We start from the raw sequence: 12,809 nt of genomic DNA on the forward strand, positions 1-12,809 counted from the left end.
GCTTCCCAATCCCACCCTCCCCGCCTCTCAACATCTCAGCCTACACACACGCATGCACGCACGCACACACACACGCACGCGCTCAAACACATGCACGCACACACGCACGCACGCAAACATGCGCGTGCGCACACACATGCACGCACACACGCACGCACACACACACACACGTCCAAAGCTCTCTGTGTGGGAGGCAGTGCCATCCCAGTTGAGAATAACTTCTAAATCTTTAACATTCATTTCCAGGCTTTGTGGCCTTCCTCTTAGGGAGTAGGTGGCTTCCGGGGATGTGATCAGGTCTGTGACCCATCCATGATCACAAGGAAAGGATCTGGATAAAGAGGTCCTTCCCTTATTTGTTCTTTTTCTGCTCATGGGAATTTTCTCTTAAGAAATTCACCTGAAACTCCAGATCCCTTCTTTCCTGGGACATACACGGAAATACTATGTCTAAATTACCCCAACCCCCATCTCTACTTCCTGGGAAAGAGGACTTGTGGTGGGGACAATATCAACAGGAAAGGATGAGCTTCACAAGAGCCCCTGTCCGGCCAGGAGAGTGATGGGCTCCCCTCCTCACGTGGCCCCTGGAGCCAAGGGGCCACAGACAGTGCCCAGCCTTTCTCCCTTTGCAAATGCCAGTAGAGACACAGGAAAACAGGAAACGGGGCCAGCTGACGTCCACGCAAATATGAGCAAGGAAGGCGCAACCAGGGGCAGTGGACGCATCGTGGGTGTAAGTTCTTCTAGGCTCCTCCCCCAGGGCCCTGACCTCTCCTGCCCTCTTCAGCCTGGGCTCTGGAGGAAAGACACCTGTCAGCACTGAGCTGATGGAGAAGGGAAGGTTTTGTTGTTGAGTCGCCCAGTTGGAAGAACGCACAAGGGGCCGACTTGAGAATGAAATGGCAGCCACCAACTTTATTGTGGGGAGTGCACTTCTGTTGCGGGGAGTATAGTTCTATTGTGGGGAGTGTGCTTCTACTCCTGCTCTTCTTCTTGTGCTCCCCATGTGTTCCCCAGGGGACCACATGGGCTCCACATATATCAGAGGACAACAGTAGCATTCAGCCATACATGTGTGATACCATAAGCTGAATTATGTTTATGTATTTTAGATGCAGGCACCCCACTATGCTAACATAACATTCTAAATCCAGGGTCCTATTCCTAGCCGTGAGCCTGATCACAACCAGACCTAGGACCAGCCAGATCGAGGACCCACAACACCCATAAAACACATCAGCTCCTCAGAAAAGCTGCCATCTGTATCTTCTCACCTTCGCCCACGACCTGCCTCTCACCGCTCCTTGCCATCTCAAGTCCACATCTACTGCCCCTCATAACTCTTGGTCCATCGAGACTTGCTCTTGCCTCCCTGTATGTGCCCTTATGGTCCCCACCTGCGATGCCCTCCCCCACTTTCTCCATGAACCTGCTTCTCCTCCATCTTTACAGCCAGCCTTCCTGGGGATCTTGCCACAAAGTCATCCCAACTTCTCCAGGTGGACACAATGGACTCCCTCAAACTCCCACCGCTGGCTCTCCTCCTTTGTGCTGTGACATGTCTGGGAGCAGTTACCTGTGGATCCCTCGGTTTCCGAGAGACAGGCAGGACGAGACCAGGTGTGCTTTCCTATGGCCCCTGTCACTCCTACGCAAGGGTCTGGCACAGGAAAATGGTTGTAAGTGTTCAGAGAATGAATAAAGAAAGGAAAGATGGATAAATGGGTGGACGCTGCTTCGGCTGCCATGTAATTACTGCGCTGAGTGCATGAAGAAATGAACTTTCATATATACTCCCAGGGATGTATTGGTGCAAGTTTTATACAGTAATGTGTAGGTTTCTCGCCCAAGTTTTTTGTTTTACGATAAAATTCGATAACCCAAAATTCATCATTTTAACCATTTTAATGTGTGGAGCCAAAGGATTGTGGCCCATCTAGTCCTCAGAGTTCTGCTGTGCTGAGGTATAGACAGGATGTCAGGAGTCCTCTAAGGACTATCACTGCAGGTAAAAGGTCAGAGTCTATCTCTGCCCAGGAATCAGTGTCTGCAGCACTATTATGAACCCTGGTCAGATGCTTGGTCCCCAGACTGACAGAGGGTACAAGGTCCTTATGTCCACCAGAGGTCAACATTGGGTCACACAGTGCTATCTGTCTCACACACCTACACCCACACCCACACCCACACCCACAGAGGAGGAATCAGCCAACTCCTGGGTCAAATCTGCCTGTGGCTTGTTTTTCTAAGCATAGTGTGACCAGGGCACAGCCACACCATCTGTGTGGGCTCCTGCCCTGGCTGCATTCACATTACAACAGCAGAGGTGAGTAATGGCGACAGACCCTATGGCCACAATATTTCTTATGGAATGTTCCCTTCCTGGTCCTTTAGAGAAAAAATTTGCCAACCCTGCTGTGGAGAACAGGCCGGAAAGGCTTCCTCTGAGACACAGAGAAGACCAGGAAGGTTAGCACTCCATAGGCCCTTCCAAAGAAGGGTCTGGTCTGTTTGTCTAGACCCAGAAAATTCCTCCTCTCCCTCATTGACCCTTCCGTGGCCATTCTGGATGCCTGGGGTACAACAGGGCCCTCCTTTCTTCTAGACTCCAGCTCAAGAGTCTCTTCCTCACCAAGGTTTTCTGAGCACAACCTCAAATCACACAGCCTTATATCCACCCCACTCCTCAAATACTCTAGGCACTGCCCTGCATTCTTTTTTGATACACCCAGTGTCTTACAGACACCCACAAGCCCGAAGGAGCAGAAAAGACTCCCCTCTGGTGAGCAGCCCTGGTAAACTCGTGCACACCTGTACAGACCTGCAGGCCGAGGAGGTGTGAGGACCTCACCAAGCAGGACACGGAAGTGCTACTGGCTGTCCAAGCCTAGCATTTCTGGCAAAGAAGAGACAAGAGAAAAAGGAGGTGAGCAAAGAGAAGCCTGGAGCAATGACCGAGGCATGTCAGAGAGAGTGTGGTGCCTGGTAGATGTGGCCGAGAAGACTGGAAGCAACGAGAACAGAAGGGGTGGCAGAGAGCAGGATGCTAACAGTGCTGAGAAGGACCAGCGTGGAGGGACACCGGTGCAGGGAAATGAAGCCAGGCCAGCGGGGAAGGGGGCTGCTCGGTGCCAGGCAAATGGCCCGCCTGGAAGGATTCAGAGGGGATATGGCCGCACCGTGGTAAAGTGGCCTTTTTTAACTCTATTGAATAACTCAAAGGCTTTGATAAAAATGTTTAATACCATTTAAAGTGGATTAAGAACATGCATTTCCTCTCATGAGAACACTCTTTTTCCTTCTGGGGTCTGCCTGGTGACACTGGCTTAAGATTCCTCTGGAAGCCTCCCTGAGACTCCTCCCCAGTGGAGCCTCCCAGCACTGACAGGCTTGATGCAATGACTGGCTTTTGTGTTTTCCACCCCCAGATGACTTGTGGTTGCCTCACTAGGCTCCCTGTGGCTGTGTCCCAGATCCTTCTTCTCATGGCCTCACCAGGTCAGACTGTGACAGGCGCCTGCCCAGTGAAGAAGCTGAGGCACAGAGAGGGTGATTTGTGTACCCACGGCCATCCAGCCAGGAACTAACTAATGGGGCCTGGATTAGAGTCCAGGTCTGCTGAATTCCACACCTTCAGTTCGTTCCATTAATTTGTGCTGCTACCAAAAATATAGTCTTAGAAAGTGCTTAGTAAAAGCTGGTGAATAAATGACTGAATGGATGGGTGGGTGAGTGGATGAAGCATATATCATTGTAAAGCTTTTCTTTGCTCTCTATCAGGAGGCCATGTGGCTAGTGGAAGAGACCCAGCCATCTTATCACTTAGTATCTAACTAAACTTACTGTGGCTTCTAAGACACTTTCTTCATTAGTCTGCTTTGAAGGCCAGGTGTGATCATTGAAGCAAAAGTGTTATATAACCTAATAAAGTGCAAGACAAATGCATGATTATATTAAGGCTAACTGTGATTGAACTAGGGATGTTATAGGGATGTGAGGGAGATTCACCGAGTTTTGGGGGTGACTCTTAGATATACAGATTTGAGAGAGAGACTCAGAGATACAGAGACTAGGGTGGTAGACTCAGAGATATAGAGACCTGGGGGTAGAGACTCAGAGATATAGACACTCAGTAAACAGTGACTCAGAATTATAGAGACTCAGGGGTAGAGACTCAGATAGAAAGTCAGAGGGAAGACTCAGAGATATAGAGAACTGGTGGAAAGACTCAGAGACTTTGAGACTTAGGGAGGAGATTCATAGATATAGATATTAAAGGGGTGCTTCAGAGGCACAGAGTCTTGCGGGTATACTGAGAGTCAGTGGGAGAGACAGAGACTAGGAAGATAGACTAAGAAATATAGATCCTTGGGTGGGGAGAGTCTCAGAGGTAAAGAGACATCAAGGGGGAGATTCAGATATAGAGGGTCGGGAGTGGGTGTGGAGAATCAGAAATATAGAGACCTGGGGGAGAACTGGAGATTAGTGCTCGTGGGAAGAGACACAGAATTATAGAAACTTGGGGGAGACTCAGAGAGAGACTTGGATTGAATACTCAGAGTTATAGTGACTCAGTGGATAGACTCAGATTTAGAGTATCAGGTCAGGGGAGATTCATACAGAGTTGGAGATACTCATATAAGAGACTGGAAAATAGACTCAGGAGGAAAAGACTGAGAAATATAAGACTAAGGAGGAAGAGACTCAGAGATGTTGAGTCTCAGGAGATAGACTCAGAGATAAAGAGACTTGGGGGAGACTCACAGGTATAGATACTCAGTGGGCTGAAACTCAAGGGTAGAGACTCAGAGATACAGAAATTCGATGGGCAAAGTCAGATATAGAGAGTTCCTGGAAAGACTCAGAGATATAGAGACTTGGGGTGTAGACTCAGAGTTATAGAGACTCGGTGGGTAGACTCAGGTTCTGAGAGTGGGTCAGGGGAGACTAAGAAAGATGTGTACAGAGATACAGAGACTTCATGGGGAGAATCAGCGATACAGAGATTTTGGGGAGAGACTCAAGACACAGAGAATTGGGAGATAGACTCAAAATATAGAAATTGAGGTGGGAGAAATCCAGAGTTTGGGCAGGATGACTTAGAGATATACAGACTTGGGGGAGAGACTGAGAGATAATGAGACTGAAGGGGAGACTTAGAGATATAGAGACTTCATAGTGGAAATTCAGTTATAGAGACTCAGGCTGGGGCAGACTCAGACATAGAGACTTGGGGGATAGGCTCAGAGATATAGAGACTTGGCAGACTCAAAGTTATAAAGACTTGGTGGGGACACAGAGATACAGAGACTTGAGGGAGAGGCTAGAGATATAGGTACCGAGGCGATATACTCAGAAATTTATTGACTCAGGTACGGGATAGACTCAGAGATAGAGACTTGCGGGATGGCTCAGAGATATAGAGACTTGGGGATGAGATACTCCTGGATAGGGAGACTCTGATACAAAGAGACTAAGATGATGGGAGATAGATATACTCAGGGAGAGGAGACTCGGATCTAGAGACTCAAAGAGGGAGACTCAGAGATATAGAGAGCCTCAGGAGAGAAAGAGACAGAAATAGACTCATGGGGGAGATCAGACATAGCGACTTGGAGGGACAGACTCATATAAAAACTTGTGGGGTTAAAGAGTCAGATATAGAGACTCGGGGGATAGACTCAGTGATACAGAGACTTGGGAGGTGACTCAGAGACAGAGGATCAGGAGCGAAGACACAGAAATATAGATTCAGGGGACGGACACACATTTAGAGACTCGGGTGGGGAGAGACTCAGTCATAGACACTTGGGGGACAGACTGAGAGATAGAGAGATTTGAGGAGACTCAGAGATATAGACTCAAGGGGAGCCTCAGATGTACAGAGTCTTGGGGGGTATACTCAGATATAAAAAGTCAAGTGAGAGACTCATAAATATAGACCAGAGAGATAGACTCAGAGATACAGAGACTCGGGTAGGGAGAGGCTCGGAGGTAAAGAGACACTGAGGGGAAGATTCCGATGTATAGATTTGGGAGAGAGTGTGGAGAATCAGAAATATGGAGCCTTGTGGGAGACTTGGAGATATAGTGCTCATGGGAAGACACTCAGATATATAGAAACTTAGAGGAGACTCAGATACAGAGACTTGGAGTGAAGACTCAGTTATAGAGACTTGGTGGAAAAACTCAGATTTAGAGAGTGAGGTCAGGGGAGACACATACAGAGTTGGAGATGGATACTCAGATAAAGAGACTGAAAAAAGACTCGGGAGCAAAAGACTAAGAAATAGGAGACTCGAGAGGAAGAGACTCAGACATGTAGAGATTCAGGGGATAGACTACAAGATACAGATACTTTGGGGAAGACTCAGAGATATAGAAACTCAGAGGGCAGAGATTGAGAAAAATAGAGACTGAGGGGTAGAGACTCAGAGATATAATGACTCGGGTAGGATGTGACTCGGATATAGACATAAGGGTGGAGACTCAGAAACAGAGACTCGGAAGAAGAGACTCAGAGATACAGAGAATCAGAGAGCAAGTTCCAGAGATAGAGGGACTTAGGGGGGAGACTCAGAGATAAAGAAAATGGGAGGTGCAGACTCAGAGCTTTAGGGCCTCAGCGGGGAGACTCATTGGTACAGTTAGGGGGAGGCCCAGAGATATAGAGATTTGGGAGAGGGACTCAAGTTATGGAGACTTGGGAGATAGACTCAAATGTATAGAAACTTGGGAAGGAGACTAAAGATACAGAGACTTGCGGGGGAGACTCAAAGACAGATATTCTGGGATGGAGACACAGATTTGAAGGGGGAGTGTCAGGGCTATAGGGACTTGGAGAGAGACTCAGAGATACAGAGTTTTGGGGGCAACTTATAGATATAGAGCCTTGGAGGAGAGACTCTGAGATATAGAAACTCAGAGGACTGAGACTCAGAGATATAGAGACTCAGGGGTAGAGACTCAGAGATAGAAATTCAGAGGGCAGATTCAGAGATATAGAGAATTTGTGGAAAGACTCAGAGACACAGAGACTGGAAGGAGACTCAGAGATATAAAGACTCTAGGGGCAAGAGACTCGGAGATATAGTGATTCAGGGAGAATGTGACTCAGATACAGACAAAGGGGTGGACACTCAGGAGCATAGAGACTCAGAGTGGGAGACTCAGAGTTATAGACAATGAGAAGGGGAGGTTCAAAGATATAGAGATTTTGGGGAGAGACTCAAGATATGGAGATGTGGGAGACAGACTTAAATGTATAGAAACCTGAGAGGGAAACTAAGAGACTTGGGGATGAGAAACACACTTACTCTGGGGTGAAGACACAGAGATTTGGAGAGGAGACTTGGCACTATAGGGACTTGCTGGTAGGCTCAAAGGCACAGAATTTAGGGGGTGACTCAGAGAAATATCGACTTAGGAGAGAGACTCCGAGATATAGAGACTGAAGGAGGGCAACTCAGAGATAGAGAGACTTGGGAGATAGACTCAGAGATACAAAGTCTTGGGGTGATATTCAGAGATATAGAGACTTGAGGGGGGAGACGCAGAGATATAGAGACTCGAATAGACCAGAGACTCTGAGTTAAAAAAGACTTAGCAGGGGAGTGATTCTGATATATAAAAACTAGGGGTGGGAGAGACTTAAGGATATAGAGATTCCATAATGGAGAACCAGTATAGAGATTTTGGGTAGGGGGGAGACAAATAGACTCAGGAGATAGGCTCAGAGCTATAGAGACATGGGAGATAGACTCAGATATATAGAGACTTGGCGGGGATATAGAAAACTGAGGGGGAGACTAGAGATACAGGTCCCTGGTGGATAGACTTAGAGATTTAGTGACTCAGATGCAGGATAGACTCACAGATACAGAGAGTTGGTGGAAGGCTCAGAGATAGAGATTCTCAGGGGATAGACTGAAAGATACAGTGGCTAGGGGGATATACTCAGGGACTTGGCAACTCCAGTAGGGGAGTCTCAGACATAGAGGCTTGGAGGAAAGACTCAGAGATAAAGACTTGGGAAGGAGACTCAGAAATAGAGACTTAGGGCAGGGAGACTCAGAGATATAGGGAACTGGCGGGGGTGAGTCACTCACAGAGACTCAGTGGGGACATAGAGATACAGAGGCTTGAGGAGGAGACCAGAGATATAGGTACCCAGGGGGCAGATTCAGAGATTTAATCACTCGGGTGAGGGACAGACTCAGAGATACAGAGATTTTAGGAAAAGCTTTAAGAGATATAGAAACTCAAGGGGGAGACTCAGAAATATAGAGACTTGTGGTATGGGCTCAGATTTAGAGACTCAGGTGAGGGGAAAGACTCGAAAATAGAAAGACATAGGTGGGAGACACAGAACTATAGGGACTCGGGGATGGGGAGAGACTCAGAGATATAGAGACTGATGGAGACTCAGATATAGAGACTTTAGTAGACTCAAAGATATACTTAGATATATAGAGATTTGGAGAGAGATATTCAGATTTAAAGAGACTCAGAAAAATTGACTTGGGAGAAATAGTCTGAGAAATATGAGACTCAAGAGGAAGAGACTCAGAGATATAGAGACTGAGGGTATAGACTCAGAGATATGGAGACTTGGGAGGATTCTCAGAGATAAAGAGACTCAGATATAGAAACTCAGGAGGGGAAAATCAGACAGAAACTAGAGGGTAGACTCGGAGACAGAGACACAGGGTGGAGATTCAGAGACATAGATGTTCGGAGGTAGAGACTCAAAGATACAGAGAATCAGAAGGGAAGACTCAAAGCTAGAGAGATTCGTGGGGGGAGATTCAGAGATACAGAGAATTGGAGGGGGAATCTCAGAGCTATAGGGACTCAGGGGAAAAGACTCGCAGATACAGAGACTTGGGAAAAAGACTCAGAGATAAAGAGATTCGGGGGAGAGACTGAAGATATTAGACTTGGGAGACAGACTCAAAAGTAGAAAAAATTGGGTGGGAGGCTCAGAGACACTGAGACTTGGGGTAAGACTCAAAGACAGAGACTCTAGGATGGAGACTCAGAGACACAGAGACATGGAGGGGAGACTCAGAGATACAGAGAATCAGATGGGGAGACTCAGAACTATAAGGACTTGCGGGGAGACTCAGAGATACAGAGTTTGGGGTGTGACTCAGATATACAGACTTGGGGGAGGGACTCATACACAAAACTACAGAGAGTCAGAGGGGGAATCTCAGAGCTATATGGACTTGGGGGTGGAGACTCAGAGATTAGATACATGGGAAGACACTCAGAGATAGAGATTTGGGGGAGAGAGTTAGGATATAGAGATAGGAGATAGACACAAAAGTATAGAAATTTGGGGGAGACTCAGATATACAGAGACTTGGGAGACTCAAAGTCGGAGCCTCTGGCATGGAGACTCAGAAAAATAGAGACTAGGATGGGGAGTCTCAGAGGTACAGAGAATCAGAGGGGTAGACTCAGAACTATAGGGAAAAAAATGCTGAGGTAGCAGTACTCATACCAGACAAAAGAGAATTTAAAACAAAGGTGATGAGGGATCTTTGGAAACATGACAGAGTGGGAGACATCCCCAGATCTCTCCCCTTGAAACAACAATAAACTGAACATCTAAAACTCAATGAAAAACACCCAAACTGCATACCAGCACGTCTGAGCATGGGATCTGCGCATAAAAGCTACTACAGGTCAGATCAGAACCCCGGGTATTGGGCGGTGCACTGGGAGAAACAAAGAAGTTGCCTCTCATAGCCGCTGGAGCTCCCTGTAGGAAGAGGGGGAGAGGAGAAGGTGCAGCGAGTTCCCTGAACAGCCCTGCCTGGGAAAGCTGTGAGCTCCCCATGGCCTGTGTCAAGGTCCAGTCATCAGGGCAGAAGGCAGAGAAGCATGGCAGTGGGAAAATAACCGTTGATTTGCTGTGCTGCAAAACCGAACTGAGCCGCAACCACCAAACTCTAACCCAGAGGGCCCCTCCCCCCATACCCTTTGACTCTGAACACCATGAAGCCCCAAAAGAATCTGAGCAACACTACCGAAACTTTCGCTGACACTGACAGGAACTGTACTGAGGGCAGCGAGTGTGATTAAATATCAATAAGAAAATAAAAAGGCATTTTTAAGGCTTTATATAAAGCAGGGATCCAAGAGGCTTTGACACCACCTAGTGGAAACAAAAACAAAAGCGCCTTTGTTGCAGCAGGCTAAAGAGAGACCTTCATATAATAAATTTTCTTTCTGGAAAAAAAGCAGAATACATTTCCACTAATGCCCAGGAGGAGAAATAGTCCATTAAACACCATGAACAACCAAGGTGACAGGGCATCGCAGAAAGAAAGAGAAATCTCCAGAAAATAAGCTTACAGACATAGAAATACGCAATTTAAATGACAGATAATTCAAGATGATACTTCTGATAAACTCAGTGAATTCTGAAATGAGTCATATCAACAAATGTAAGAATTGAAAAAAACACCTAAATGCGCAGAGCAAGGAGATTGAAACCCAAAAAAAGAACCAAATAGAACTTCTGGAGATGAAGAGCACACTGAAAGAAATAAAAAATGAAATAGCAAGGTTGGAAAATAGAGTTGACCAAATGGAGGAAAGGATCATAATATCAAAGACAGAAATCTAGAAATAAATCAGAAGGAAGAAGAGAGAAACCAAAGAATGAAAAATAATGAAAGAGAAATTCAAGAGAGGAATCATAAGAATCAGGAGAGGAATCATAAGAATAATGGGCATAATCGAAGGAAAGGAAAAGGATCAAGGACTAGAAAGCATTTTCAGACAAATAGTTGATGAGAATTTCCCAAATCTAAGAAATGAGCTGGAGCTTGGAATCAACAAGTCAACAGAATACCCAATTACCTCAACCCAAAAGGCCTTCACCAAGACATATTGTACTAAAATTATCAAAAATCAACGACAACGACAGAATTCTCAGGGCAGCCAGGGAGAAGAAAATGGTAACTTATAAAGGAAAACCCATCAGATTATTGCCAGACTTCTCAGCTCAAACCTTACAAGCCTGAAAAAGATGGAATAAATATTTAAACTATTAAGTGAAAGTAATTTCCAGCCTAGAATAATGCATCCAGCTAAGCTCTCCTTTAGATATGAAGGAGAAATTAAGACCTTTCCAGACATACAAAAATTGAGGGAATTCTCTATTACGAGGCCTGCACTACAGGAAATACTGAAAGGGGTCAGTTCATGTAAATCAAAATGACCAAAAAAAAAACCCATAATTAGGAGTAAAGTGACTATCAGGCAAAGAGAAGCAGAAGAGTACAACTCTTACTAAGAACAGGGCATTATAAGCTTAAATAATTAGAAGAGAATTGTAATAACAAGATAGTAATGAATGTTCAGCATACATAGGGACAAATTGAGGTAACAATGACTGAAAACGGGCATATTCAAAGATCCATATTCGCAAAGGGGAATGGAGAGAAGGCACACACAGAAGAAAATAGATGACTGTATATATATATAACTATCCTTTACATACTCATATTGGTAACCACACATAGAAGATGCAGAACTGAAGTATATAACTTAATACAAGAACCAGAGGGAGAACCCACAAAAGCCAACCAAAGTAAAGAAAACAGAAACACAAGGACAAGAAAGCAATGGAAACACCAAGCTACCAGAAAGCAAACGATAAAATGGCTATAAGAAGACCTCATATTTCAATAATCACCCTAAATGTAAATGGACCAAACTCACCAATAAAAAGGCACGAGAGCTGTAGAATGGAACAAAAACAAAACCCAACCATTTGCTGCCTCAAAGAGATACATCTCAGCTCCAAAGACAAATATAGACTCAAAGTGAAAGGGTGGAATATGATATTTCAAGCAAATGGCATTCAGAGGAAGCGGGAGCAGCAGTACTAATATCAGATGAAATAGACTTCAAAATAAAAAAGGTAAAGAAAGATACTGAGGGACACTTCATAGTGATAAAGGGAATCATGCACCAAGCAGACATAACACTTATTAATATCTATGCTGCCAATCAGGGAGCGCCGAAATATGTAAAGCAATTAGTAACAGAACTAAAGAGAGAAACAGACCAAAACACTATCATAGTAGGGGACCTAAATACCCCACTGTCACATATGGACAGATCATCCAAACAGAAAATCTATAAGGAAATAACATCCTTAAATGATGCATTAGACCAACTGGACATAATTGACATTTACAGAGCCTTCCATCCCAAAACAGCTGCTTATACATTCTTCTCTAGTGCACATGGAACATTCTCAAGACCTGATCACATACTGGGACACAGAGTTAGCCTCAACAAATATAAGAGGGTTGAAATCATACCAACCATATTCTCTGATCATAATGCTTTGAAACTAGAGATGAACTGCAAAAAGAAATCAGGAAGAACCACAAACACATGGAGATTAAACAACATGCTCCTGAGGAATAACTGGGTAAGAGAAGAGATAAAAAGAGAGATAAAGAGATATGTAGAAATGAATGATAATGATATACAACATATCATTATCATTGGGACACGGCAAAAGCGGTCATAATAGGAAAGTTCTATCATTACAGGCCTACCTCTAAGAACAAGAACAAGTCCAAATAACCTAACGCTTCATCTTAAAACACTAGAAAAGGAAGAACAAATGAAGCCTAAAGTCAGCAGAAGGAAAGAAATAATCAGAATTAGAGCAGAAATAAATGAAATTAAAAACAAACAAAAAACAATAAAAAAAAATAAATGCAATAAAGAGCTGGTTCTTTGAGAAGGTTAATAAAATTGACAAACCCCTG

The 12,809-nt window shown here is 44.9% G+C and overlaps 1 protein-coding gene across 1 annotated transcript in view; it reads left to right on the forward strand.

Annotated features, from left to right (window-relative positions):
- CEACAM1 (carcinoembryonic antigen related cell adhesion molecule 1) overlaps positions 1-12,809 on the forward strand; it is a 50,736-nt gene that overhangs the window by 794 nt on the left and 37,133 nt on the right. The window contains exon 4 of the mRNA XM_006903879.2: positions 3,432-3,501. Coding sequence (XP_006903941.1) covers positions 3,432-3,501 — 70 coding nt within the window. The remainder of the gene's footprint in view (positions 1-3,431; positions 3,502-12,809) is intronic.

The sequence above is a fragment of the Pteropus alecto genome, unplaced genomic scaffold (assembly GCF_000325575.1).
Source record: "Pteropus alecto unplaced genomic scaffold, ASM32557v1 scaffold920, whole genome shotgun sequence".
NCBI classification, from domain to species: Eukaryota; Metazoa; Chordata; class Mammalia; order Chiroptera; family Pteropodidae; genus Pteropus; species Pteropus alecto.